The 24,766-nt window shown below is 38.1% G+C and overlaps 1 protein-coding gene across 6 annotated transcripts in view; it reads right to left on the bottom strand.

Annotated features, from left to right (window-relative positions):
- CTNNA3 (catenin alpha 3) overlaps positions 1–24,766 on the bottom strand; it is a 1,675,875-nt gene that overhangs the window by 1,634,057 nt on the left and 17,052 nt on the right. Inside the window, exon 1 of one of the 6 annotated variants that reach the window (XM_017348752.3) lies at positions 21,262–21,412. The exons of 3 other annotated variants lie outside the window; for them this stretch is intronic. Coding sequence is in view for 2 of the 3 variants with exons in the window: in XM_070057733.1 (XP_069913834.1) it covers positions 21,262–21,556 (295 nt within the window). In the remaining variant the exon portion in view is untranslated. Of the gene's footprint in view, positions 1–21,261; positions 21,619–24,766 lie in introns of those variants that run through there. 2 more of the 6 variants (XM_070057733.1, XM_051823243.2) reach the window with 2 other exon arrangements.

Consider the following 24,766-nt stretch of genomic DNA (forward strand, 5'->3'; position numbering starts at 1 on the left):
CTAGCATTTAGATTCCCTCTAAAAGGCAAATCTAAATTGACAGATAGGATAGCCCTATGGTAACCTGTTTACAGAGCCCAGAGCCAATCTTTGTAATGAGATATATCCTTCAGAATATAACCCTGGTGTTCTATCAATGAGAACTCACAAATGGACTTACTTGTTACTCCTCTTATGACAGGTACTATCCAACATAAAAATCAAGTCAAGATAGCTGACACAGTTTTCTTCTTTCATCTCATGGACAAAAAGAGAGGACATTGTTGTAATCTAAAACAAGATCTAAGTAAACTTTCACAGGCTTTAAAGCGTGCCCTTTCACTAACAAAGTTTCCAAAGCTATGCTGAACACCAAAAATTGGGGTTAAGAAAAGTAAAATCTGGGGTCAGTATCTAGCACAGTAGTTACTATGTTTCTTGGGACACCTACATCCCACATCAGAGGGTCTGGGTTTGAGTTTGTGCTCTGCTTCCAATTCCAGCTTCCTGTTTATGCACACACTGGGTGGCAACAACTGAGGGTTCAGTACTTGGATTCCTGCCTATCTCTCGAACAAATAATGACTCAGAATGTGACAACCATATCCTAGTAAGATTTTTGTTTGGGAATCACATTGTAGTATTGCTATAAGAGGCAGGTAACATGTAAAATTTAACCACGCTTCAACTTCCTTACTTCATTTGTAAAATTCTCCAGTTCATTGACTATTATCTCCAATCAATCAGGATTACAGAACAGGGGAGGTAAACAGATTAGAAAGATGCTTATAAGAAACAGCATTTTTTCAAAATTACGTATAGCCAAGGTAATTCAAGAACTTTTTATGATAAATTTTACCACGGAAAAACAAATTTCTAAACAACTTTTTTTTTTACTTAATCTATAATAGAAACGTGAACACAGACTTCAAAAAGACTGGCAAAACTGGATTTGTCTTCTATCTCTTGATTAAAAAAATTCTTCTAGAAGGAATATGTATAATATGATTAGTCTTCACTTCTCACAAATGTTTATTTATTTTATTTGAAAGGCAGAGAGACATAGACACACAGGCAAATCATCTATCCACTGGTTCACTTCCTCAGTGCCCACAACAGCCAGGAATGGGCCAGGCTGAAGCCAGGAACTGGGAATTCAATCTAATTCCACTGCTTGAGTCATCACGGCTGACTCCCAGGGTCTGTGTTAGTAGGTAAGCTTGAATCAAGAGCAGAGCCGGGACACAAGTCTAAGTACTCCCATATGGCACATAAACATCTTAACCACTAGGTAGGTCAAACATCTGACCCAATTTATAAAATCTTAAGAGCTAAGGAGCACCTCCCAAACAATTCAGGGACATTTCCTACAACAACCTTTATTTCAACAATCTATGAATATAAATGATGAGAAGCTCACTATTCCATTAGATGCTGGTGATCACTTTTGAGAGGTTTTTCCTTGGGGTGAATTGAAATCTACAGTTCTTAACTTCTATCCAATAGAGATGAGTTTATAAAGTAAGAAAAATATACTTTATAAAGAGAAAAAGTTTAAGTTTGGAGATGGACCATAATATAGCCCTCGTGTTCAGCATCAAAGGAAGAACACATCTGTTGACAGTAGTAATAAATGTCCTTAGGGATAGACTTCAAAACAGGAAAAACCTATCCCCATGAGTCTTCCCTTATATCTCAAACTACCTTTGTCCACACTGTCTGAATTCTCTTCACTCCATTTTATTCTCTACCTGAAAATGAGCTTCTATCAATTTTTTTAAAGATTTATTTATTTGAAAGTCAGAGTTACACAGAGAGAGGAGAGGCAGAGAGAGAAAGAGAGGTTCTTCCATCCGATGGTTCACTCCCCAATTGGCTGCAACGGCCAGAGCTTCACCGATCTGAAGCCAGGAGCCAGGAGCCTCCTCCAGGTCTCCCATGTAGGAGCAGGGGCCCAAGGACTTGGGCCATCTTCCATTCCTTTCCCAGGCCATAGCAGAGAGCTGGATCGGAAATGGAGCAGCAGGTCTGGAACCGGCGCCCAGAGGATTAACCCACTGCGCCACAGCACCAGCCCCACTTCTATCAATTTCAAATTCATTTAATTTAACACATTTTTAATTTTTAAGACAGTAAACTTTGAGAAGCCATGGGGTACACCCATTCAAAGATACATTAGTATGACCTAGCTCGCTGCTCTCCAGTGCACACCCTGGGCACACCTCTGTTAAAGCATGCACAAGTGTCTTATTTTTGCCTGGCAGCAAAAGAGAGGAAAGTGGAAGATTGGAGACACAGAGATAACAGTGTAAAATTTCACTCATTTCCAAAATTTAACTAGGGGTGGCTAATCCCTCACAAACCTTTCTACCAACTCCTCCTCCCAATAAGAATAACATATGACCCATCTGTCTCCAAAATCTAGAGCTCAGGCTCCTCTTAGTAAAACTGTAATTCTTGGCCAGCGCTGCGGCTCACTAGGCTAATCCTACGCCTACAGCGCCAGCACTCTGGATTCTAGTCCTGGTTGGGTCGCCAGTTCTGTCCTGGTTGCTCCTCTTCCAGTCCAGCAGCCATTTGTGGGGTGAACCAACGGAAGGAAGACCTTTCTGTCTTTCTCTCTCTCTCACTGTCTAACTCTGCCTGTCAAAATTTAAAAAAAAAAAAAAAACCTGTAATTCTTTAGGTAAGTTAACATGTACCGGTAGGGTTGTTTAAAAACCTATCTAAAATATGATGCTTATAGAAAAGTCCTAGTATTTAATATAGACAATAATAGTATAGAAAAGTATCAGTATTTAATTGTTTTTTAAAAATGAACTTTTACAATGCAATTAATTTATAAGGTGATAGGTGACTCCCCTTTTAATTATTAAATTCCATGATATGTTATCATTCTTCCTAATTAGTCTAACTTTACTCACTTTTCAACTAGACAGTTCAAGTTGTTTATGCAAAGATTAGTGCAAACTCAAATATATTTAGACAAATAATTTTTATATGCCCCAAAAGCAGATCTTCATTTTGTTCTGTTAGCATTTTATCCTGTACAATCCAGACTCTTATTCCTGCCATCATAAGTTTACTTTGGAGAGACCAATAGATTAATACCTCCTGGTCTCAGCTTCCTTTTTATCTATTAAATTTGTTCAGTATGAATTCTACAGTTTTCAATTAAGTCATTAAACAGGTGAGAGTCAGGCATGAAATCTGATTTTGATACCATCACAAATCTCTTTCCAGATATATAATGAACAATTAATGAACACTTTAGACAGGATTTTCAATTACTAATCACTTTTATGTAAAATAATCTACCTTGTTTTTCATTTTATCAATGTGACATATCACAGGGATGATTTCCATGGTGACTGCTATTTATTATTGCTATTTAAATACATTTTTATTATTTGATTTTCCTGCAGTTTGGTGCCTAGATCTCCAATATGTTTTCAGAGATCATCTTTTTTCCTTTTTTGAAAATAAGTATATTTTCTGTTCCCTGTATTGTGGTCAGTTTGGGTTGCTGTAATAAATATAACATAGAATAGGTGGTCTAAACAACAAATATAGTTTTTTTTTTTATCTTTCACAGTGCTAGAATATAGGCAGTTCCAGGTCAAAGTGATGGCAGATCTAGTGACTGAGAAGGACCTGTTTCCCTATTAGCCAATGACGGCCTTCTCCTTATATCCTCACGTGGCAGAGTACAGAGCACATCATTTGCCTTTCTCATGAGAAGGGCAATAATCCCACTGAGGAGGGTTCAACCGTCATGGCCTAATTACATCCTTTAGGCACCTCATCCTTACACCACCAACTTGGTGTAGAATTTCAACATACAAATTTATGGTGGGGCATATACATCTAGTAAAGAGAACCTTGGTTTCATACAGGTCTGCCATTTCTCAGTGACTCCCAAGAGAAATTCTATAATCATGTCTATGGATCATTTTAGAATTCAGGGATACATTTCCTCAGTATATTCTATATTTCAACTAATTTTTAAAAACTAAGCTCTCTGCTTTATTTTCATCAACTGAAGGTTCAATTCCTTTCAATTAAAATTTGTATTACCTAATACAAGATTCAATGACGTATATCGTAAAAACAAGTCTTTTCCCCATCCCATCTAATTTCTATCTGATCACTTACTCATATAGTTCCAGATATACTATATGTAATACAGTATATAGGCATTTATGTATTAATACAAATAATACCATTGATTTTCTATTTAATTAAATTCTATTGCTAATTTGACATAATTTATGTGAAATATCTGTTATCTATTAATAGCATGTCATCTAATTTATGCAAAAGATCTATTCCTTCCTTATTCATTTTAATGTATCTTTCTCTCAAACCGCAGCTTTGGAATTTCCTTTATCTTACCTTTAACTTCTTACCTAGCAAATAAGACATGCTGCAGAATCCAAGATAACTGAACGGGAAAAGACATGCTGATTTTGACAAAGGGGAGATAATAGAAGAAAAGAGAAGGGAATGCATTCCCTGAGGACAGTTGGAGAGAAGTCTGCAGTGTAAACTCTACAGAAGTAAGAGAGATGCCATGGAATAGCATGGACAGCACAATCAGAAAGCAACAACTGGGATATAACCTGCGACTCCCAAAGCCAGTGGCTAGAGGAGAAACCATCTTCAAGGACCAAGATAAGAGAAGCCTGCGGCAGCCTGTGTCACTGATGATATGGCCTGAGTAAGAATCTTGCAGACCCCACTGACTTTAACCTTGGCCTGGAGCACCAGTGGGGAGCAGGGTACCCACCTAACCTCGTGAAGGGAGAGTACATTCCTTTCCTCTCATCCCCCAACAAGGGTTCCCTGCAGACCAGCAGGGAAGAAGCACCTTCTTAGCAAAATGGAGTAGAGGCTGCTGTGGCCCCAGTGCATATACCACTGAGGGATTTTATTAGAGGGATAAACCTGCGGCCCCAATGACTCTGAGGATGGCTTAGAGGATTGGTGGGGGCAAGGTGCCCAATGAGGCCTGTGAAGAACTCTCCTCCCTCACTCTATCATGGTGCCTGGATTTACCCTGCCAAGGCAGAGCACTAACCAACTTCTATAGGGCAGGCAGCTGGCTCAGGGAAATCCTTGGCTCTCTTCTTGGACACGGGAGGCTTGAAGGGCTGAGAGTGGATTCCCCTACTCCCTGTAACTGTGGGAGCCCTGCATGCTACGACTGTGCAAATTCTGTGATGGCACAACAGGATATGGGGTATGGCTGGGTCTCTGGGTAATCACTATGTCTGGCTTCAGAGGTTTAGAGTGCCCTGAGTGCCAGGTGTAGGTCATCACATAGGACGCTATGCTCACACTGAGGAACACACAGATCCTTTGCATGCTTCATGCAACTGCATGGGGAAGGGGGGCGGGTATAACCACTGTGGGCTCACCCTGGCCATTGGGCACCTTGGCAAAGGATTGAGGCTCTGATCACACCAGCTGAAGTCATCATACCCTCCCCCACTGATGATGATAGAAGTGATCTACCATGTCCAACTACAGTGTCACTCCAGAAATTCAAACAATTTGTCACCACTTGTCCAGCTTCACAAATGATACTTAAATATGTGCTAGACACAGAAACAGAGATAGCATGATGAAAGAATGTGAAGGTAGACAATGTCCTAGTAAAAGTATAAGGGAAATAAAAAACAGACAACAGGAACGTTAATGGAAAGATGGTAGGACTAAACCGTTACTTATTAATAATAACCTTGAGTGCAAATGACCTAAATTCTCCAATTAAAATACACAGACTGGATGAATGGGTTAGAAAGCAGACCCATCTATTAGCTTGCCTACAAGAAACACATCTCACCAGCAAAGATATACACAGACTGAAAGTGAAAGGATGAAAAAGATATTCCATGCTAATGGAAAGCAAAAACAAGCAGGAATAGCCATCTTAGTATCAGAAAAAATCTACTTTAACACAAAAACCATTTAAAGAGATAAAGAAGGGCATTATAAAATGATTAAGGGATCAATTCAACAGGAAGATGTGACAATAGTAAACATATACGCATCCAATGCTAGGGCACCTTGCTATTTAAAGGAAATGTTAGTGGATGTAAAAAGAGACAGTACAATAATAAGGGGACTTCAAGACCCCAATTTTATCAATGGGCAGATCAACTAGACAGAAAATCAAAGAAATGACAGAGCTAATCTGCACTATAGACCAAGTCAATCTAATTGATCTCCACAGAATATTTCATCCCAAAACTGCAGAATACACTTTCTTTTCATCAGTGCATGGAACTCTCTTAGGATTGACCATTTGCTAGGTCAGAAAGCAAATCTCAACAAATTCAAAAAAGCTGAAATCACACCATGTATCTTTCCTGACCACAATGGAATGAAGCTGGAAACTATCAACTTAAGAAACTAGGAAATGTGCAAAAACATGGATAATGAACATGCTCCTGAATGAACAGTAGGTCATAGAAGAAATCAGAAGGGAAATCAAAAAACTCCTAAAAATGAATGAAAATGATAACAACATATCAAAACTTATAGGATACAGCAAAGGCAGTGTTAAGAGGAAAGTTTATAGCAATTAGTGCCTACATCAAGAAATTGGAAAGGCATCAAATAAATGATCTAATAATGCATCTCAAGTACCTGGAAAAAAAGAACAAACCAAAACTAAAATTAGTAGGAGAAAAGAAATAATAAAAATTAGAAGAAAAAAATAAAATTTAAACAAAAAAATCTAAAAGATCACTGAAATGAAGAGCTGGCATTTTGAACAAATAAACAAAATTGATATGCAATTGGCCCAACTAACCAAAAAAATGGAGGAGGTTCAAATTAAAATCAGAGAAGAAAAAGTAGATGTTACAACAGATGCCACCAAAATAAGAAAAAAATTCAGGAATTACTACAAACACCTATATGCCAACAAACTGGAAAATCTAGAAGGAACAGAGATTTCTGGACATATACAATCTACCAAAATTGAGTCATGAGGACATAGAAGACTTAAATAGATCAATAACCAAGATGGAGATTGAATCAGTGATAAAGACCCTCCCAACAAATAAAAACCAGGACCAGATGACTTCACTGCTGGATTCTACCAAACTTTTTAAGGAAAAACTAAACCCAATCTCTCTCAACCTATTCAAAACAATTGAAAGAGAGATAATCCTATCAAAGTCCTCCATGAGGCCAGCATTATCTTAATTCCAAAATCAGAAAAAGATACAAGAAAGAAAAAAAACCAGGGACCAATATCCCTGATGAACATAGATGCAAAAATTCTCAAAATACTGCCCAATAGAATCAAACAACACATCAGGGAGATCATTCACCAAGAACAAATGGGATTTATCCCTGGTATGCAGGGATACATCACATTAACAAACTGAAGAATAAAACCTTATGATTATCTCAATAGAATCAGAGAAAAAATTTAATAAAATACAACATCCTTTCATGATTTAAAAAAAAAAAAACAACCTTAAGCAAATTTAGTATAGAAATAACATACCTCAACATAATCAAGGCAATGTATGACAAACCCAAAGCCAGCATCATATTGCATGGGGAAAAGCTGGACAAATTTCTACCTGAATCAGACAAGGTGCCCACTATCACCATAACTATTCAATATACTTCTGTAAGTTTCAGCCATATTCATTAGACAAGGAAGGGAAATCAAAGGGATAAAATGGTAAAGGAAGAAGTCAAATTACCTCTGTTTACAGATTATATGCTCCTATACATAGGGGACCCAAAATATTCCACTAACAGATTACTGGAACTCATAAGAGTTTAGCAAAGTTGCAGAATATAAAATCAGCAATCCAAAATCAGCAGCCTTTGTATATACAAACAATGCCATGGCTAAGAAAGAACTTGTAAGATCAGCCCATCCACAATAGCTACTAAAAAATTCAAATACCCTAAGATAAATTTAACCAAGGATGTAAAGGATCTTTACAATGAAAATTATGAAACATTAAGAAAAAAAGAAGACAGCAAAAATGGGAAAAAATATTCCATATTCATGGATTGAGAGAATTCATATCATCAAAATGTCCATACTACCCAAAGCAATTCACAGTTTCAATGTGATCCCAATCAAAATACCAAGCAAGTTCTTCTTAAGTCTGGAAAAAAGACCCTAAAATTCACATGGAATCACAGATACACTAAATGGCTAAAACAAGCTTAAACAACAAAAATAAAGCTGAAGGCATCACAATACCTGATTTCAAAACATATTACCAGGCAGTCATAATCACAACAGCTTAGTGGGGCCGGCACTGTGGTGCAGTGGGTTAATGCCCTGGCCTGAAGCACCGGCATCCCATATGGGCTCTGGTGCAAGATCCAGCTGCTCAACTTCCAATCCAGCTCTGCTGTGGCCTTGGAAAGCAGTAGAAGATGGCCAAAAAAGTGAAATCCTATTTTCACAAAAAAATGAATGCAACTGGAGGCACTTGTGCTTAGTGACAGAAGCCAGTCCCCAAAAAACAAATATAATGTTTTCCCTGATTTGTGGCAACTAATATGCAGAATATAAAAATGTAATATATATAGGCAAAATTGACATTCTGAAACTTGATTACTTTTTATAGCCCTTGTCTATATTCTTGAGGAATAATGGCTTTTCTACTTATTATTTGTTTAATTATTCACTGTGATTATAGAGAAATTTAAAAGTAGGTCATCTCATATGTGTGCTGGTTCATGTCCCTGCGGTTCCACTTCTTATCCAGCTCCCTACTAATGTGCCTGGGAAAGCAGTGGAGGATAGCCCAAGTGCTTGGGGCCCTGCCACTCACTATAGGACACCTGGAAGAAGCTCCTGGATCCTGGGTTTCGTCTGACCCAGCCATGACTGTTGCACCTATTTGGGGAGTGAGCCAGCAGATGAAAGATGTGTGTGTGTGTGTGTGTGTGTGTGTGTGTGTCCCTCTCTAACTCTGCCTCTCAAATAAATAAATAAACCTTTTAAAAAGAAAAAAAAAAGATTTGCCTTTGAGTGAATTAGAAAAGCATGTCCCGTCTGGGATGATGAATTAGAAACAAGTGCCACAGGCTGTGTATATAATCCTGCAGGTGTTAGCAGGAAGGCACATAGTTTGCCCAGCAAAGGGAAGACAATGTCATTTTCACTCAGTGCCTCTGCAAGGCAATATGCAAGAGCCCATGTGAGACATCCTATTACCCTCTTCCCCAGATGTCTTTTGAAGGGTTTTTAATTCTTTCATATCTCTTCAGTATTGGATCTCAGTGGTTACAAGCACTGCCAGGCTGTGCTCCCTGCACGCTGGTGAATTTAGATAAGTTACTGATCTTCCTGAACATCAGTTTTCTTCATCAGTAAAATGAATATAATAAGAGTACCTTCCTCAAAAGTATCTAAAAGCTTAAATAAGAAAACCTGGAACTTAGCCCTTGTGGGGAGCAATCCGGACTAGACTGAGTTACTGGAATTAAGACTTATTCTATGCATCTGCTCTCCCACAATATGGCGCTGGGAGAGAAGTAAACAGCTTCTGCACAGCTGCCTCCAGTTCAGCCAATAAACTGTAGGACTTGCTCCTGATTGGAGGAGAGCAGCGTACTCGGCGTGTGGGCAGCCAAGTTAGGATTGGCAGAGGAGGACTATAAAGGAGGAGAGAGACGGCATGCACCAGGAACATCTAAGGGGAACATCTAAGGGAACACCTGTGCAGCCCCCGAGAAGAGCCGGCCGGCGGTGTGCCGCTCCCCTGCGGAAGTGGGGAATGCGGCCAGGGGGAACTGCCCTTCCACGGAGGTGGAAGGGATAGTAGCCAACCCGGGAAGAACCAGCAGCAAACCCGGGGAGGGCCGAGCAGACGAGAGAACAGCGCAGGGTCCTGTGTCGTTCCTCCACGAAGAGGGGGAGCGACATAATGGTGCCGTGACTCGGATATGAAGCCTAGGCAGGGTTTAGTGTTGCTCCTCCATGAAGAGGGGGAGTGACAGCCCTCATCCCTAACACCTAGCAAGGATTCAACAAATTATTACGTTTTTAGTAAGAGAACAGAATCTAACTGTCTACATTTAGTTTAAACATCTCTTATATCTATATAGCTTACAATTATTATTCAAGACTGTTTCATTCTTCATTCTACAAAGAGTTTAAAATAAAGCCTCCCTCTTGTGTCTCAAGGGTCTCCTGACTTCAAAATCTAAGGCATATTTCTTACTTGTGTGCTAATTAGAAACGCAGCATACCTAAAGTGCTCTTTAAGAGAAAATTAACAACAACAAACACTCCTAATGTACAAATGCTTCATAAAGGATCTTCAGCTCTTTGAAATCAATTTCAGAATGGAATATAAAAAGTAGGCTCTAGGGTTAGGGCCACAATTGTTAAATGCAGTAAGTGTTGGGACCTACATGATTCTGCACTTTTTATTTCCTTGATTTTCAAGACCTCTGTTTTTCAACACAACAAAACATTCTTACTTTTTTGTTTTTAATAGGCAGAGTGGACAGTGAGAGAGAGAGACAGAGAGAGAAAGGTCTTCCTTTGCCGTTGGTTCACCCTCCAATGGCCGCCGCTGCAGCCGGCGCACCGCGCTGATCCGATGGCAGGAGCCAGGAGCCTGGTGCTTTTCCTGGTCTCCCATGGGGTGCAGGGCCCAAGCACCTGGGCCATCCTCCACTGCACTCCCTGGCCATAGCAGAGAGCTGGCCTGGAAGAGGGGCAACCGGGACAGAATCCGGTGCCCCGACCGGGACTAGAACCCGGTGTGCCGGCGCCGCAAGGTGGAGGATTAGCCTATTGAGCCACGGCGCCGGCTCCAATCTTACATTTTTCAAACACAAGGTAAATATCTCAAACATATTATAATTCAAACTTTAAAAAACTGTTGGAGGGGCTGTCACTGTGATGTAGTAGGTTAAGCCTCCACCTGTGGCACCAGCATCCCATATAGACACTGGTCATGTCCCCGCTGCTCCTCTTCAAATCCAGCTCTCTATTTATGGACTGGGAAAACAGTGGAAATGGCCCCAGTGCTTGGGCCCCTGCACCCACATGAGAAACCCGAAAGAAGCTCCTGGCTTCAGATAGGCCCAGCTCTGGCCATTGCAGCCATTTGGGGAGTGAACCTGTGGATGAAGACCTCTCTATTTCTCTGTAATGCTGCCTCTCAAATAAATAAATAATCTGAAAACAAAAAAAAATTGGAGTACTTAAAGTTCTCTATTAAACCTTTGGATAGCCATCTTATTGATATTCTTTGAACAACAAATTGAGCCTTTGCCCCCCAAAAAATGTTGAGTTGTAAGGATTGTTGGATTGTTTATAAGGATTCCCCAAATTAAAAATATTTGCTTACTCTTAGTAACAAAAACTGAATTTGTTTCCCCACAATAAAACTTAAATAAAAGCTGCAAAAATAATTTTTAAAATGTCTGAACATTGCATTAACAAATATGAAAAAAAAGGGAAAAATGATTCTACTTGTATTTAGGTCTTATTACATACTTCTAATCAATCATGAATGGCTGGTGAAGTCCAATCTCCCTCTTAAGAAAAAGAAGTGGGTCCAGTGCTATGGCATAGTAAAGCTGCCAGCTGCCACCTTCAGTGCCAGGGTCCCATATGGGTGCCAGTTCAAGTCCTGCTGCTCCACTTCCAATCCAGCTCCCTGCTAATGTGCCTGGGAAAGCAGCAGCAGATGGCCCAAGTACTTGGGCCCATGCACCCAAATGGGAGAACCAGATTAAGCTCCTGGATTTAGCCTGGCCCAGCTTTGGCCACTGTGGCAATTTGGAGAGTGAACCAGTGGATGGGAGATCTTTCTCTCTCTCTTTCCATCTCCCCTCCTCCCTTACCCTCCCTCTCTCTCTCTCTGCCTTTGCCTTTCAAATAAATAAATAAATCTTTTTTTAAAAAGAGCAAAAAGTTACCATTTTTATTTAACTGAAAAGTAACATTGAATTTAAGAATTTCACAACATCCATTACCCTTCCCCTGACAAGATACCACTCAGTTATTTTATAAAATGCTTATTCACACTAAATCTCACCCTACACATTGAAATGGTGCACATTTTTAAACTTGCAGCTAGGTAGTAAAAAAATAGAAACAGCCAGTGGCTTTATACTGTGTAGCAATGTCTTACAACTTAAGGACTTCTGATACCTTATAAAAATTACACCAGAACTAAGACCTTATCCCCTATCCCAGCTCATATAAGTACAACTCAGGGGGCGGGAAGGGGGAGGGGTTGGCACTGAATAATAAAATGCAAATGTGAGACATCAGAGAAGCTTTTGTTGAGTCACCCAGAACAGGAGTAACCCTCAGCTACAAAACACCAGATTTTAGCAACCGGGAGGAAGCAACATGCCCTTCAAATACATCATGAAAGTGACAGTGACTTTGCTTCAAGTCTAGCAAGCCTGCGGTTTGTATTGCTCCACACCTTTATGCAACAGCTCAAATGAATATGAATTTTCCTAAATTCTGATATTTTTGAAAGGCAGAGAACAAAAAGAATGGTAAAGGAAGACAAATTCTTGCCAACCTCAATCTGAACCTGCTTATCAGAATAAGGAAAACCAAAGATCTTAAAAATACTAAATTCATTTTTTTCCAGAAATCAGAAAATATACTTGGGAAAACCTATTATGGTATCTAAATGTTTTTAGAACTTCAGCTTCTTGTGTTCCCTGGTTTTTCATTTTTCAAACTCCTTAAAGAGAGTTTTTAAGTCTGTGCCAAAATTTTTAAATCTGACCATCCAAGTTCCCTATTTTTCAACACTCTAGTTTCTCCAGGAACCCTGGCTATACTTATTAACCCCATTTAGGGATGGCATTAGGCACAATTAGGTTAAAATACCATTTCCCATATCAGAGTGTTTGGTTCAAGTCCTTATTCCTCCTTCAAACCCAGCTTCCTGAAAACTTTCTGCAAACAGCAGATGACGGCTTAAATCACTTGTGTGTCTGACACCAACATAGGAGATCCAGACTGAACTACAAATTCCTGCCTTCAGCTTGGCCTAGCCCTGACTATTTTAGGCATTTGGGAACTAAATCAGTGGATGGATCTCTCTCCCTCTCTCCCTCTCTCCCTCTCTCCCCCTCTCTCTCTCTCTCTCTCATCAGTGGATGGATCTCTCTCCCTCTCTCTCTCTCTCTCTCTCTCTCTCAAATATAGTGAAAATAAACAAATAAAAATTTAACCCTATTTAACTCTTTCTTATCCCACTTGCCAAGCATCCTGTATGTAAAGTATGTAAATGTACTACCTTTACATCACAAAGGCAGTATTACAAATATGTTTGCATTCTTGCTTATATTTTTAAAAAGAAACAATGAGAAAAAAAGATTAAACTCCTAGAAGATAACAAAAAAGAAAGAAACCATGAAATAAAAATGGAAACAGATTTTAAAGGCTTGGCCTTAAGAAGAAAACAGAGAAGCAGACAGAAGAATGCTAGCCTCCTCTAAAGGTATCTAGTTTTAGAGTTTTGACTTTGGACTCATGTAAATTTACATAATTACATGTAAATTTTACATAATTACAAAACAATTCATAAATCAATCCTGAAAACTCAAAAGCAAACAAAAGAAAAACTTTATCTATATTTCTGGTTATCTATATTTCATAACCACACAGAATGGAATAATTTCAAGTGGCTTTAAAACATGGCATTTTTTACTGTAATAACTGGGGGGGGGGTATACACTATTATATAAAGAACATTAAAGTTAAACTGCATTTGCTATTTGTAGGATTTATGAGTGCGAATGTGCATGCATTTGTGTGTACACAGACATACATACACATAATATAATGCTAGATATATATACATATAACATTAGGATAAATAAAATAATTATATTATTGATTGAGAAATAAGAGCGTCAGTATAAAAACCATATAATACAAAATTTAAATTAGAACCTTTAATCTTATGCATGAGCTGGAATTATCAGCATGAGCCCTTTTTTTTTTCTTCCTAAAAAAATAACCTATTACCCAGCTCTATTGACATATAAAGGAGGATCAACCGTGGCAAACCTGATGCCAAGATTGTGCTCTAAATACTGTTTCCCAATAAAAGGAATGAGGCTTCCTGGATAAAAGGCTGGTTGCATGTCTAGGCCTAGAAATACACAAAACAAGCTTAGAACATCTTCTTGTGCTAGAAACAAAACCCACAGAGATTTTTTTTGTCAAAAGGCTCAAGAGTCTATTTAAAAGAGCTCTTACTGGCCAAAAATGGGAAAATTTTAACACCAAAAAAAAAATCGTAGCAACCACATGAATCTTGGATTCTGATTTCAAAATATAACTATCAAAAGTTAATTTTTAACTGTCTTAAAAGTTAAAAAGTAGACACAAACAAGTTATTTGATAATAATGAGTTTCTGTTAATTTTATTGGTGATAGTATTGTAGTCTTTTAATTCCTTATCCATTGGACAAAATTTTTTTTTAACTTTTATTTAATGAATATAAATTTCCAAAGTACAGCTTATGGATTACAATGGCTTGCCCCCCATAACTTCCCTCCCACCCGCAACCCTCCCCTTTCCCACTCCCTCTCCCCTTCCATTCACATCAAGATTCATTTTCGTTTCTCTTTATATACAGAAGATCAGTTTAGCATACATTAAGTAAAGATTTCAACAGTTTGCTCCCACACAGAAACATAAAGTGAAAAATACTGTTTGAGTACTAGTTATAGCATTAAATCTCAACGGTACAGCACACTAAGGACAAAGATCCTACATGAGGAGTAAGTGCACAGTGACTCCTGTTGTTGACTTAACCAATTGACACTCTTGTTTATGGCCTCAGTAATCAACCTAGGCACTTGTCATGAGCTGCCAAGGCTATGGAAGCCCCCTGAGTTCACCGACTCTGATCATATTTAGACAAGGCCATGGTCAAAGTGGAAGTTCTCTCCTCCCTTCAGAGAAAGGTACCTCCTTCTTTGATGACCCGTTCTTTCCACTGGGATCTCACTCGCGGAGATCTTTCATTTAGGTTGTTTTTTTCCCCAGAGTGTCTTGGCTTTCCATGCCTGAAATAGTCTCATGGGCTTTTCAGCTGGATCCGCATGCCTTAAGGGCTGATTCTGAGGCCAGAGTGCTGTTTAGGACATCTGCCATTCTATGGGTCTGCTGTGTATCTCACTTCCCATGTTGGATCTTTCTCTCCCTTTTTGATTCTATCAGCTAGTATTTGCAGACACTATTCTTGTTTATGTGATCCCTTTGGTTCTTAGTCCTATCATTATGATTAATTGTGAACAAAAATTGATCACTGGGACTAGTGAGATGGCATTGGTACATGCCACCTTGATGGGATTGAATTGGAATCCCCTGGTATGTTTCTAACTCTACCTTTTGAGGTAAGTCAGCTTGAGCATGTCCCAAATTGCACATCTCTTCCCTCTCTTATTCCCACTCTTATATTTAGCAGTGATCACTTTTCAGTTAAGTTTCAGCACTTAAGAAGAATTGTGCATTGATTACAGTATTCAACCAAAAGTATTAAGTAGAACAAACAGAAAAAATACTAAGAGGGATAACATATTAAGTTGCTCATCAACAGTCAGGGTGAGGGCTGATCATATTAATATGGACAACTGATTTTCAAAAAATATACAATGTAATTCAATGGAGAGAAGACAGTTTTCAGTAAATAGTGGTGGTATAACTGGATATTTATATGTAAAACAGAAACCTTTTGTCCAATTTCTTGTATCATATACAAAAATTTATTTGAAATGGATCATAGAGCTAAAGGTAAGAGCCATAACTTTTAAACTTCTAGAAGAAACACAGGAGGAAAATCTTCTTAACTTTGGGTTAGGCAAAGATTTCTTGGATATAACACCAAAAGCATAAAAAAAATAATGAACTGGATTTTACCAAAATTTTAAAATTTTACTGTTTGAAAGATAATATTAAGAAAATGAAAGGTCGGGGCCGGCACTGTGGCATAGTGGGTAAAGCCACCGCCTGCAGTGCCGGCATCCCATATAGGTACCAGTTCAAGACCCGGCTGCTCTACTTTCAATCCAGCTCTCTACTATGGCCTGGGAGAGCAGGAGAAGATGGCCCAAGTCCTTGGGCCCCTGCACTCGGATGGGAGACCCAGAAGAAGCTCCTGGCTCCTGGCTTTGGATCAGCACAGCTCCAGGCATTGCAGACAATTGGGGAGTGAACCAGAGGATGAAAAACACCTCTCTCTTTTCTCTCTCTCTCTCCCTCTCTCCCTTTCTCTGTCTCCCTCTCCTCCTCTCCCTCACTCTCTCTCCCTCTCTTTCTCTCTCTGAGTAACCCTGACTTTCAAGTAAAATAAATAAATCTATTATAAAAAAGGAAGGAAGGAAGGAAGGGAGGGAGGGAGGGAGGGAGAGAGGGAGGGAGGAAGTAAATGAAAGGGCAGGGGGCTGCACCAGTTCGAGACCCGGCTGCTCCACTTCCAATCCAGCTCTCTAATATGGCCTGGGAAAGCAGTAGAAGATGGCCTGTCCTTCTCTCTCTGTATAACTCTGAGCTCCAAATAAATAAATAAACCTTTAAAAAAAAAAGAAAATTAAAAGGCAAACCACAAACTAGGACAAATTATTTTTAAAACCCAAACACTCATCTGAAAAGGACTTGTATCCAGAAAATATTAAAAAAATTTATAAATCAATAATTAAAACAAAAAATTTTCAACAAACAAACAGCTTGAAAAGAGATTTCACTAAAGTAGACAGAGGGTAAATAAGCACATAAGAAATGCTTAAGGCCAGCACTGTGGTACAATGGCCGAAGCTGCTGCCTGCTATGCCAGCATCCCATATTAGAATGCTGCCAGTTTGAGTTCCTATTGCTATACTTCGAGACTAGCTCCCTGTTACTGGGCCTGGGAAAGCAGCAGAACGTGGCCCAAGTACTTGGGCCCTGAACCCATGTGGGAGACCTGAAGAATTCCAGCTTCTGCTTCAGCCTGGCATTGTGAATATCTGGGATGTAAACCAGCAGATGGATGATCTCTGTCTCTCTCTATCACTCTCAAATTAAAAAAATAAAATAAAAGAGAGAGATAGGAATAGATTAGCCAAAGGAGAAATGCAAATTAAAGCCACAGTGTAGGCTGTCGCCACGGCTAACGAGGCTAATCCTCCGCCTGCGGCGCTGGCACCCGGGTTCTAGTCCCAGTGGGGGCACTGGGTACTAGTCCCAGTTGCTCCTCTTCCAGGCCAGCTCTCTGCTGTGGCCCAGGTGGGCAGTGGAGGATGGCCCAAGTGCTTGGGCCCTGCACCTGCATGAGAGACCAGGAGGAAGCGCCTGGCTCCTGGCTTCAGATCAGCACAGCGCACCAGCCATAGCAGTCATTTGGGGGTGAACCAACGAAAGGAAGACCTTTCTCTCTCTCTCTCTGTCTCTCTCTCTCTCTCTCACTAACTCTGCCTGTCAAAAAAAAAAAAAAAAAAAAAAAAAAAAAAAAAAACCACAGTGTATACTACCACACACCTACAACAACAGCTAAAATTAATCATGGCAAACATGAGAAACAATGGAAAATCTTACACACTGCTAATGAAAACACAAAGTGATATAACCACTTTGGAAAAGAGCTTGGCAGGGTCTCATACAATTAAACTTATAACCACCCAATGACCCAACAATGCCAATCCAAGAGCAATGAAAGCATATGTTGACACAGAGGCCTGAAAACCAATGTTAAGGGTGGCCTTTTTCATAGTAAAAATAAAAATCAATTCAAATTTCCTTTAACAGGTGAATGAATAAATAATTTGATGCAATGATACCTTCAAAAGTTATGCAAGGGGGCTGGTGATGTGGCGCAGTGGGTTAATGTCCTGGCCTGAAGTGTTGGCATCCCATATGGGCGCCGGTCCAAGACCCGGCTGTTCCACTTCCAGTCCAGCTCTCTGCTGTGGCCCGGGAGGGCAGTGGAGGATGGCCCAAGTGCCATTGCAGCCAATTAGGGAGTGAACCATCAGATGGAAGACCTCTCTCTCTCTCTGCCTCTCCTGTCTGTGTAACTCTGACTTTCAAATAAATACATAAATCTAAGAAAGAGAGAAAGAGAGAAGGAAGGAAGGAAGGAAGGAAGGAAGGAAGGAAGGAAGGAAGGAAGGAAGGAAGGAAGGAAGGAAGGAAAATCTCACTCTTTCTCTCTCAAAAAAGAAGTTATGCAAGAAAAAAATTTTATAAAGACAATAATAACTGAATATGAAAAGCATTTTGCTGAATGAAAGGTTCAGACATAAGTAAATACACACTGAATGATTCATTTATACAACATTCTTAAAAGAGCAAAAATATAGAAACAGAAAACAGTTCAGTGGTTGCTGAGGCCAAAAGGTGATAGACAGGACTGACAGAGGGGCACAAGAAAACTTAACAGGGTAATGGCAACATTCCATTTGATTGTGGTAATGATTTTATGACTAGATACAATTGTGAGAACCCATCAAACTGAATTTTAAAAGTATGAATTGAATTTAAAAATTATTTCACAATAAATATGACTTTAAAAAAAATTTTATAGGACATAACGTTTTGGCACAATGAGGTTAAGCCGCTGCTTGGGACACCTGTATCCTGTATCAGAGTGAAGGGGAGTCCCAGCTACTCCACCTCTGATCCACCTCCCTGCTAATGTGCCAAGGAAACAGCAGGTGATGACTCAAGTACTTGAGTTCCTGCCACCCTTCTGGGAGACCCAGATGGAGATCCTGGCTCCTGGTTCAGGATCCCAGCCGGGGCAATTGTCAGTCATTTGGGGAAACAATCAGTGGATGATGGATCTCTCCCTTTCTCTCTCCCCTTCACCCTTTCTCTGTTTTTCATATAAATGAATATTCTTTTTAAAAATCTTTTCTATTCATCTATTACTTCAGTAACAGAAAATATTTCTGTTATTTCATTTACTATATAATTTCAAATTTCCACTGATATCCATTAGCTCTACAAGTTCTTTCAGTGGATCTCTCACCAGGTCCTCTGAATTAATACTTTCAAAATTTAAGTAGCTATTTTTCCTTTTTAGTAGTTTTTCTTAAGTGTCTTTACTGCTTTGTTACCTCTCTCTACTTATTTGGTGCACAAGCCCATATAACTACTTAACAATATTTGCTTCTCAGGTTTCAAACATGTGTGTCCAAGTTATCCTCAATGTCATTTAACCCACCAGATCAGTTATTTGTTATCTATTTGATTTATAATTTTTTGTGGCAAGAATTCTAAGTTAATCCACATATGTGTTTACAGAAGAAAATTACAAAAATAAAAGCTTTGAATATTTTGTTTGGCTTTATACTCCCTTTTCTGATACTGATTATTTCTTATTGATACTCTTTTAATAATGAAATTTTTTAAAAGAGCCAAATGATTATCATCTCACATTACCATCCCAAGATTGTTGGATGGTATTTTTATATAATCCAGATTATATAAAAATGTACAAGTACTACATGTGACAAATTTGAAAACATTTTTTAATCTGAAGATATCACTGAAGATTCCCTAGCAAACTCTTACTGCCACTCTCGTCTTTTTTCAACACTACTGACAGTGACATGTTTCTAAACTCATTCACTTAAACAAGCCCAGTTTAATATGGCACAAGGCACAGAGCCCAGGGTCTTCAACTTAGTAGGTGCTTTGTGAGTATTTGAACATCAAAGTACATTACAAAGTACTGTCTCTGAATTCCTTCCCCCTATCCAACAACTTTTTCCCATTTAGACTGACCCAGTTAATTTTGACCTAACAAAAGTTGAAAATCAAGTTAAATCTATTGCTAGACTGAAGGAGTAAAAAGAAGGAAAGTAGTTAATCTCATCGACAATAATCTGTTAGAAAAAAATACTAGAAGTAGTATTCACAGATCCATATTTGCTAAATAATTTTACTTTAAGCAATGGCTTGATCATATATGTCCTAACATGTGGATATTTGACCTCATTTAATAACTCTTGGTTATCTCCCAAAAACCAAGCCTCTTTCTTCTGAATTGAGTAATAGAGACCAAACATTTTCTGCTCATAGAAAATCTGTGGCCACATTTATGCCCACATATATCACTGTGTGACTTAAAAGGGTATCAGTTCTCCACTGTTTTTCCACCAAAATACAAGTGACATTTAAAGTGCATTTAATATTCCCAATCCAACATATTCTCCTCACTACAGACTGCCACTCCAGGTGAGGAAGGCAATTGGTTTCCATGAAATTTCCCATAAGATTTCTGTTAACTCTGAATTTCATTTTCCATCAAACCATAATACACCAGTGTCCTGAAATCAGTTGAGAACTGCTAGATTTTTGGGTTTTAGATTTTTGTTCTGCTTTATTCCTGGCTTTGTTTTATATCCTCACACTTATTTTTCTTTCTTCTTTCACTCCACATTTAATTTATCCTATGTTGGATTTTGTGCAGCCTTGAAAGTCAACTTAAATCCTTTCTACAACAAGGCAAGAAATAAATAATCATTCCATGTACCTACAAAAGCAATCTCTTCCCACTTATTCTAGATATTGCCTTAAAATTTTAACTCCTTATATCTCTTAACTTTTCTTTACATATTGAGTATGCAAGGATCAAAATCTGTAAGTTCCTTCCTTTTATCAATTATCTATATAAAAATATTTAATGCTTGCATACACAAAAATAGAAGGAAAACATCCACGCACAATTTAAGTTTAGAAGCCCAGAACAAAAATTTAACAGACTGCACAAATTGCTTGTTGCACAACTTTTATGTGTAAAGAATGTAAACTTCCAGTGCCTTACACAGAAAAACTCAAGTAGTAATAGCTCAATTACACATAAGGAATTTTTAATGCTGATATAAGACTACTATAGCTTGGACACTGGCACATAAGAATTTGCTTAGCACTATTTTTAAGATCACTAATAAATATTCCAGAATAGAGTTTCTGCTCAAATGAGTCTGTTTGAGTTGTTGTGAAAGAAAAAAAAAATGTATAAGAGAATCACATTTTTATCTAAAGCTGAAATGCCTGCCAATCTACTCGGAAAAGCAGACATTTAAAATTAGAGTTTTCATTGTCTAGAGTTTATTGTTACTAAAAGATTAGTTATAAAAGTAATAAGAACACACATAGTCTCTATTTATCCCATTTTATAGAAGTAATGTCCTTTCATTGCCCCCAAAGTTATCTAACCAAGCAAAAGATAATCTATAATTATTAGGATTTGCCTTACAGCAAAGTTTGATTTTAAAAAGTTTGACACTTCACTCACCTACTGCAGGACAGAGTATTGCCCATATACAGATACTAAACCAATTGTCTAAGCAATTTCTTGTGTTTAGAAATTCAGTGCCACTATTATGGCTCACAATTTGGCTTATGATGCATCTGTAAGCAAACAGCCTGACAAGCACCCTAGTGTATTTCAGGATGACTGACAGGACACAGTGGCTCAAGCAAGAAAGGGGGATGGGTACTCTTAAAGCAACATACCAGTGAAGAGCCACATCAAACAACAGAATCAGACTTGAAATTCTGTTTTCCAAATTTGCAAATACAACTTTCATGTGTATTAATGAACGCAAAACACTGTAAATTCCAAAGTGAAGAGAATTTGTAAAAGTAAAAACATTTAAAACAGGCACACAATATACTTCCCTTTCCCTACCAAGTTTCTAAATCACCTAAGAATACTCCAATTATATTCAATATAAATTAAATCAGGGTATCTAGAGAAAAACAGTTCTTATATCATGCTCAGATATTTACCAAAAGCTCTTAGACTAGCAATTTAACAATGAAAGCAACTTAAATATATTTGATTGATGAAAACTACTATTGAGACAGAGGTAAGAGGTCCTTTCACTTTCCCCCTACTATATCCCTTCCCTATGGCATACTTCCTTAGCTAAAAAATAGACCAAAAACTTCAAAAATTCCAATTACAGGTATTTCTATGTTAGCTTGTGGAAAATATTTAGGGGATACGTTGGTTTCATTCTACATATTTATAATTTTTACTATATTATTTCATAATACTTTGCACTGCTCAATGTTTTTACAATTAAAAAAACAATCAGCTCTACTTGTATTTTTTTTTAGAGCCACTCATTTTTAAAAGCAATCCCTCATTTAGGCAGCAGAGGGTGTCGTTAGATACTGAAAGCCCTAATATTGCACGCAGTGACTTTCATTTTTATTCTCCAACTAGGAACTGGGACACACCATCTCAAATTTCTTTATCAAGTGTGTTTAGAAATACCTTATTTCATTTGACCCATATATGTTTGACTTGTAGAGCCCAGGCAAGTGTTACTGTGACAAACTACCATTATGTCTTCTAACCACCCCATCTGATTCACCATCTAAAAGAAAAGCACTAGAAGCCTAGAAAGTAGCAGAACTGGGTTCAACCATTAGATTAAATTTTCCAGAACTCTCAACTTTTCTGCAACAAAAAACTGTGCAAATAAAAACTGTACATAAAATTTCCCAACCCTACTAAAATACCCAAAGCAAAATTGAATTACAGAACTAAAGTATAAGATAATCTCTTCAAAATTATATAACATTTGTAAATAGTTTAATTCATAGTTCTTGCCATATTTAATATCTGCTAACTTCCATTGTGTATTAAAAGCTATAGGCTAATTTTAAATAAGTTTCCAGTTATCATAGAGCATTATTTTATTTCTCATGAGCAGGCAGTGTTAAGACTAGCAAAGTTCTCATAGAATCTATAGGTTCTTTGTTTTACAAATTAACATCCACTCAGTTTGGAAAAAGCATGGAAATCAACTTACCTGATTTATTCTAAAACTAAAAATTTTACTATCTAATTAGCTAAAATCATTAAATATCCCAAATTTATCTGGACTGAAGAGAAAATTTTCTATGCTTCTCTGAATATGCTATTAAATTAATCATTTAATTAATAATTTAATAATTAAATACCTGAGATAATATTAATTTAATGCTATTAAATTAAATAAATAAAACAGATCTAAAAGCTGAAAGAGTAATCTTTCTTCCCACTCACAGACTTATCTCCAATAACATGTCCTTTTTGCTGAAGTATTACATTTTCCAAAAAGAAAAATAACCCTTCTCCTACTCAACTGTCATTCAAAATAAGAAACCATAGTTTCTCTTTTTTGGAAAGGAAATTCTACTTCTAATGAAAAAATTTGGGGATTCTTCATTGAAGTAAAGTGTAGGGCAGGCATTTGGCACAGTGCTTAGGATACCCACACGCCTAGGTCTGAGTAAAGCTCTACTCCTGAGCCCATGATTCCAGATTCCTATTAATATGTGCCCTGGGAGAAGCACGTGATGGCTCAAGTACTAGGGTCCCTGCAGAAGGGATATGTCTCTCTGTGTCTCTCTCTCTCTCTCCTTCTCCCTCTCCCTCTCTCTCTCTCTTTCTCTCTCTCTCTCCCTCTCTCTCTCTCTCTGTCTCTTTTTTTTCCTCTCTCTCTGCCTTTCAAATGAACTAAATAATTTTTAAAGAAAAAATTGTTCTATAAAATTATTTCTCAGGGCCCAGCACTATGGCATAGTGGGTAAAGTCACCGGCAGCAGTCTGGCATCCCAGCTGCTCCACTTTCAATCCAGCTCTCTGCTGTGGCCTGGGAGAGCAGTAGAAGATGGCCCAAGTGCTTGGGCCCCTACACCTGTGTGGGAGACCTGGAAGAAGCACCAGGCTCCTAGCTTCAGATCGGAACAGCTCAGGCCATTGCGGCCAACTGCAAAATGAACCAGCAGATAGGAGACTCTCTCTTACTCACTCTCTCTTTCTCTATCTCTATCTCTATCTCTCTCTGCCTCTCTGTAACTCTGTCAAATAAATTAAAAAAAATCTTTAAAAAAACTATTTCTCAATGTGGCAATTTCTTTCCTCATGTAATAACTAATAATAGCTGGATAAAAATAATATTTTACAGTTGGAAATAGAGTATAACACTTCTCCAACTATTATTAATCCCTTTTTAAATTTTTATCTTTTCTTTAGCATTTCTCAAATTTACTTGTAGGATAAATATCCAGAAGAAAACTGAAAAGCCACTTCTGTCAGTAATTTGCTTATCCTTTATGCAATCATCCACACATTTTGGAATATATAGACAACTAATATTTTTTTGTTTTCATCTAACTTCTAATTCTATTCTACTTTCCAACTCTGAGTTTGGTTCCTGCTGCAGGCTCTCCTGAACTATGCCTCACTCAGCAGTTTTTAGTTCCCCCAGGTGCCTTAAGAACCCACATCTAAAGGTCATATTAGTCTCAATTTGATTTGAGGCTTAAAAAAAATCTTTATAATAATAATGTTTAACAGAGGAAGGAGATTGAATGGCTGATGATCCAAGAAGAAAAATCAAGCCTGGAGATGGAGATATGGTAATCATTCATCTGCACTATACCTTAATTCCTGAGACTAGATGGGATTTCCCAAGATTAACCTCAGAGGGTGATAAGGCAGCCAAGGATAGTACCTGTCAAAAACCACCACTGTGAGATGCAGGAAGAGAAGAAAAGTTGTGAAAAGAAACTCTATCCTCCTTGGCCTTTTCCAAATTGACTCCCATTTACTCCATTTTACTCATGTTGTAAAACAAGCCCTGCAAAGCTGGCACAAAGAATACTTACTTATAAAATTACACATAAAATCTAATAGAGTGCCAATTATTTATTAATTAATTATTGTTATTTCATAGAAAAACACTGTTCTCTGTGGAATTCTGCTTTTCCAAACCAAATTTCAGAGAGCTGCTGTGAGA

The sequence above is a fragment of the Oryctolagus cuniculus genome, chromosome 15, assembly GCF_964237555.1.
Source record: "Oryctolagus cuniculus chromosome 15, mOryCun1.1, whole genome shotgun sequence".
Lineage (NCBI taxonomy): Eukaryota > Metazoa > Chordata > Mammalia > Lagomorpha > Leporidae > Oryctolagus > Oryctolagus cuniculus.